We start from the raw sequence: 3,643 nt of genomic DNA on the forward strand, positions 1-3,643 counted from the left end.
AGAAGATAGAAAGATACAAGAAGAGACAAAGACAGAGAGAAGTGAAAAAGAAGGAAAGATAGATAGACAGATAGATAGACACAGACATAGAGACAAATACATATAGGCAGATACATAAAAACGTCGGTGCTGCAGTGCGATACATCAATGTACTCAGAGGGGTAAACATAAATATACAAGGATAAAGAAAGAGACAGGAAAGAAAGAGACAAGAAAGAAAGAGACAGACATATTAGCATTGCCCTACCTTTATATACGACTGCAGAACTGATACGGATACACGCGTACGTGTGTAATTTTATTTCTGTTTTATATCTGAATGAACTTTTCCGGAGTGTCTTTCGTGCGAGGTTTCTCCTGAAAGAAATCGTCGGACTTCCGGTACTATTCTATAGATTGGATGATACACCGCTTGCCTTTCATTCACGTCCGTATTCTTTCATTCTGTTCGAATCGCTGAGTGTGGGAAGTGTGTATGTCCGTAGTGCATATGCCAGTGATAGTAGGGGATACCCCTCCACGTACAGAAAGGCGGAATAGAAAGATTCACGGATAGGGGATAGATCTTTACCGTTCTTGTATGTGACGATGCATCTTTACGAGTTTTCTCGAGTCAATGCATGCGCTTTTCTTTTGTGTCTCTTTCTCCTTCAGGTCATGGAGATGAGGAAGATAGATATCTTGTAAGCCTTTCTCTCTTCCGTCCATTGAACGACACGAATAAGTAGATAGACAGCGAGCTAGCTAGATATCTATCTCTGTAGATGTCTATAAACAGATCTTCACCTTCTGTCGACGCTTCGAGAATTGTGAGGCGATCGAGAGGTTGTCTTTTCTTTTTCATCTCCACCAGCTACTAGGGTCTTCTACACACTTCTGCTTCTCCCTTACGTTTTCCTTTCTTTTCTTCAGTCAATAGACATACAATACTATGCTTGCTCGTCTATCCCATTCAGCCATGTCGCTCCTTAGAGACATTCTCTCTCTCTCTCTCAATCTTCTTCTTTTTGTGTAGTCCCTCAATTTGGGAAAGCCTAGTTGTTCTTCTTGTGAGGTGTATACCCTCTTCTCTTTTTTCTTTTCATCCTTCTTTCCTCTCTTTTGTCTCGCTGTCTTTTTCCTTCCTTGCTTTCTGTATGTGTCTGGTGTGTGGCGTTTAGCCTACTCCTATACATGCCCTCGAGAATCTAAACGTCACGAACCTAAGCTGCGGAGCACATCACTCAGGTATAGAACTCTCTCTTTCTTTCTCACTCTCTCTTTCTTTCTTTTTCACTTTTTCTTTCTTTCTTTCTTTCAAAGAAGAAGAGGACAGATCAGATCGTGATTCTTCTTTTTCTCACGAGGCTGTCTTTTTGTCTTGCTTGCTTTCTCCTTCTTCTTCTTTCTTAAGAAAATTAGGCATGTCGCTTTCTTCTGTCGCCGTCTTCTTACGAGTGAGATTTCTCTCCGCGTATAGACAGTAGATCCATCATACGGATGTGTATCGATGTATGTACGTACGCGTACAGACAGAAAAGATAGTGCGAAGAAGCGATATCCAGCATATATAAGTATCTCTGGAGATATAAACGCCTCTGTATAATTGTACGTGAGACATTCACCGAGAAGCATATATATATATATATATACCGTTGCATGCATATACGTCTTCCTTCATATTCATAACACATAATACATGGGGGATGTGTATACATAGCATAGGTTCTATACGGCGTTTTTCTCCCACCTTTGTATATGCAGAGATATACACTTCTTCAACGTATATCATATATCTACGTCTATATATATATATCTACATCTACATGAGTAGGAGATGTGAAGCTTTAGCATTCTGCAATCTATAAAGAGAAGTTTCTTCTGTTTTCTTCTTCTTTTTTCCTCTGCTTCCTTCACCTTTTCTTCTTTATACCCATCTCTCTCTCTCTGTCTCTCTAGGTAGATATGTCACTGTGTATGCTATCAAAGTTTGTATCTCGGTTCGTTAGCCCAGGCAGGGAGTGATAGAGAGAGCGTCTGCATGGCCCTCCTAGATCTGCATACCTTGACTGCATGCACTATATATACACCTTGACTGCATGCACTATATATACATATATATATATATATGTATATATATGGTGGCTATGTATGTGTATGCCGATGCAGCATGTGTGACCTCGGATGGAGTCTTATATACATGGGGAGGATCTGCATTTGGTAAACTAGGACTTGGACCGAATAAAAGCCGAGGGAGAGGATCGCAACTCCTACCCAAACATGTAGGAGGACCCCTAAGGAAAAAGGTATCATACAAAAGGAACACTATCTATCTTTAATCTACCTATCTCTAATCTATCTTTAATCTATCTATCTATCTCCTTTCGACAGTTGGATTTGCATGATCCAAATGTATGGCTTCGTTTCTTTCTCTTATGACTCCTGAAGGGTGTAGTAGGAAAGAAGAGAGAATCCTCAGTTTGTTTTATGCAAGAGGCGATTGCATTCTTAACGGCTTCTTCTTCTTCATCTTTGTTCTTCTTTCTATCTTTCACGGGACATCTTGTCTTTCTTTCTTTCTAGACTCCTGAGGGTGCAGTGTGGGGGGAAAGAGTTAAGTTATCCTTCTATCTGTCCTCTCCATTCTTCTTCTTTTGCGGAGTGGGGTGGGTCCTCCTTGTCTAGTCGTCTTCTTCTTCTCTTCCTTCTCTTTCTCTTGTTTCTAATCGAGTCGAGAGCTCTGCGTCAGGAAAGACGAGATCAAGGTTCTTTCTTTCTCCCTCTTTCTTTCTTTCTTTCCATAGAGGAATTGGCTTCCACCTTGGCATCTGAATGGCGTTCTTTTCTTTCTTTTTCTTTTTCTTCTTCGTGTGTAGGCCGTGGTGTGTGTATCTCTTGGGTCCCAGCATAGCGCATGCACAACGGCGGACGGAGAGCTCTACACGTGGGGACAAGGCCGTAGAGTAAGCAAACAGGAAGAAAAGAAAAAGAAGAAGGAAAGAAGAAGAAGAAGTGAAAATGAAGAGGAGAAGAAGAAGGAAGTTGGATTCCGAGGCGTGCTTGAAGAAAGAAGGAGGTGTTTCATGTTGGTCTCACCCTTAGGGCCATTCCTATTCTGAAGAGATGTGGATGATAGGCTTTCTCTTGATATGTGGTTAAGACCTTTCTTCTCTTTCCTTTTCTTTTATTTCTCTGTCGTCTCTTTCTCTTCTCTCCCTCCTCTTTTTCTTGTTCTCCCCCTCTGTCTTTATCTCTTCTTCTTCTTGCGGCGGACCTTGTATCGCTCTTCTTCTTCTTCTTCTCTTTTTCCTTGTCTTGTTGGAAGATGGCTACCTTTTTAGAAAGAAAGAATTCCTTTACGTGTAAGAGTGTGTCTTGATATAGAAAGGATCTTAGGCATGACTGCATGCGTGCGTCCAGGGGCAAGCAAAAAAGCATTCTCCATCTTACGCTAGCACACTAGCTCGGAGAAGAAAGGAGGCAAGATCGTTCTTCGTAAAGACGCTTGTCTTAGCCAAGCGTTTCTTCTCTCGTCTCTCATAGATACTTTTAACGCGGTGTCTCTTCCTTCTTCTCCTAACTCCTAATCTCTTACATGGAAGTATGTCTCCTCTCTGTCTCTCTTCTTCTTCGTGTGTCTCTTATCAATTCTTTAATCTGTCTG

General features: G+C 41.3%; 1 protein-coding gene across 1 annotated transcript in view; it reads left to right on the forward strand.

Moving 5' to 3' along the window:
• Positions 1-654: 654 nt before the first annotated feature.
• Positions 655-3,643, forward strand: part of CSUI_010751 (regulator of chromosome condensation repeat-containing protein) — a gene marked incomplete at both ends in the record, with an annotated part of 3,314 nt that continues 325 nt past the window's right edge. The window contains 4 exons of the mRNA XM_068070852.1: positions 655-683; positions 1,161-1,227; positions 2,149-2,285; positions 2,856-2,942. Of these exons, the coding sequence (XP_067917172.1) occupies positions 657-683; positions 1,161-1,227; positions 2,149-2,285; positions 2,856-2,942 (318 nt within the window). The remainder of the gene's footprint in view (positions 684-1,160; positions 1,228-2,148; positions 2,286-2,855; positions 2,943-3,643) is intronic.

The sequence above is a fragment of the Cystoisospora suis genome, assembly GCF_002600585.1.
Source record: "Cystoisospora suis strain Wien I chromosome Unknown contig_8201, whole genome shotgun sequence".
NCBI classification, from domain to species: Eukaryota; Apicomplexa; class Conoidasida; order Eucoccidiorida; family Sarcocystidae; genus Cystoisospora; species Cystoisospora suis.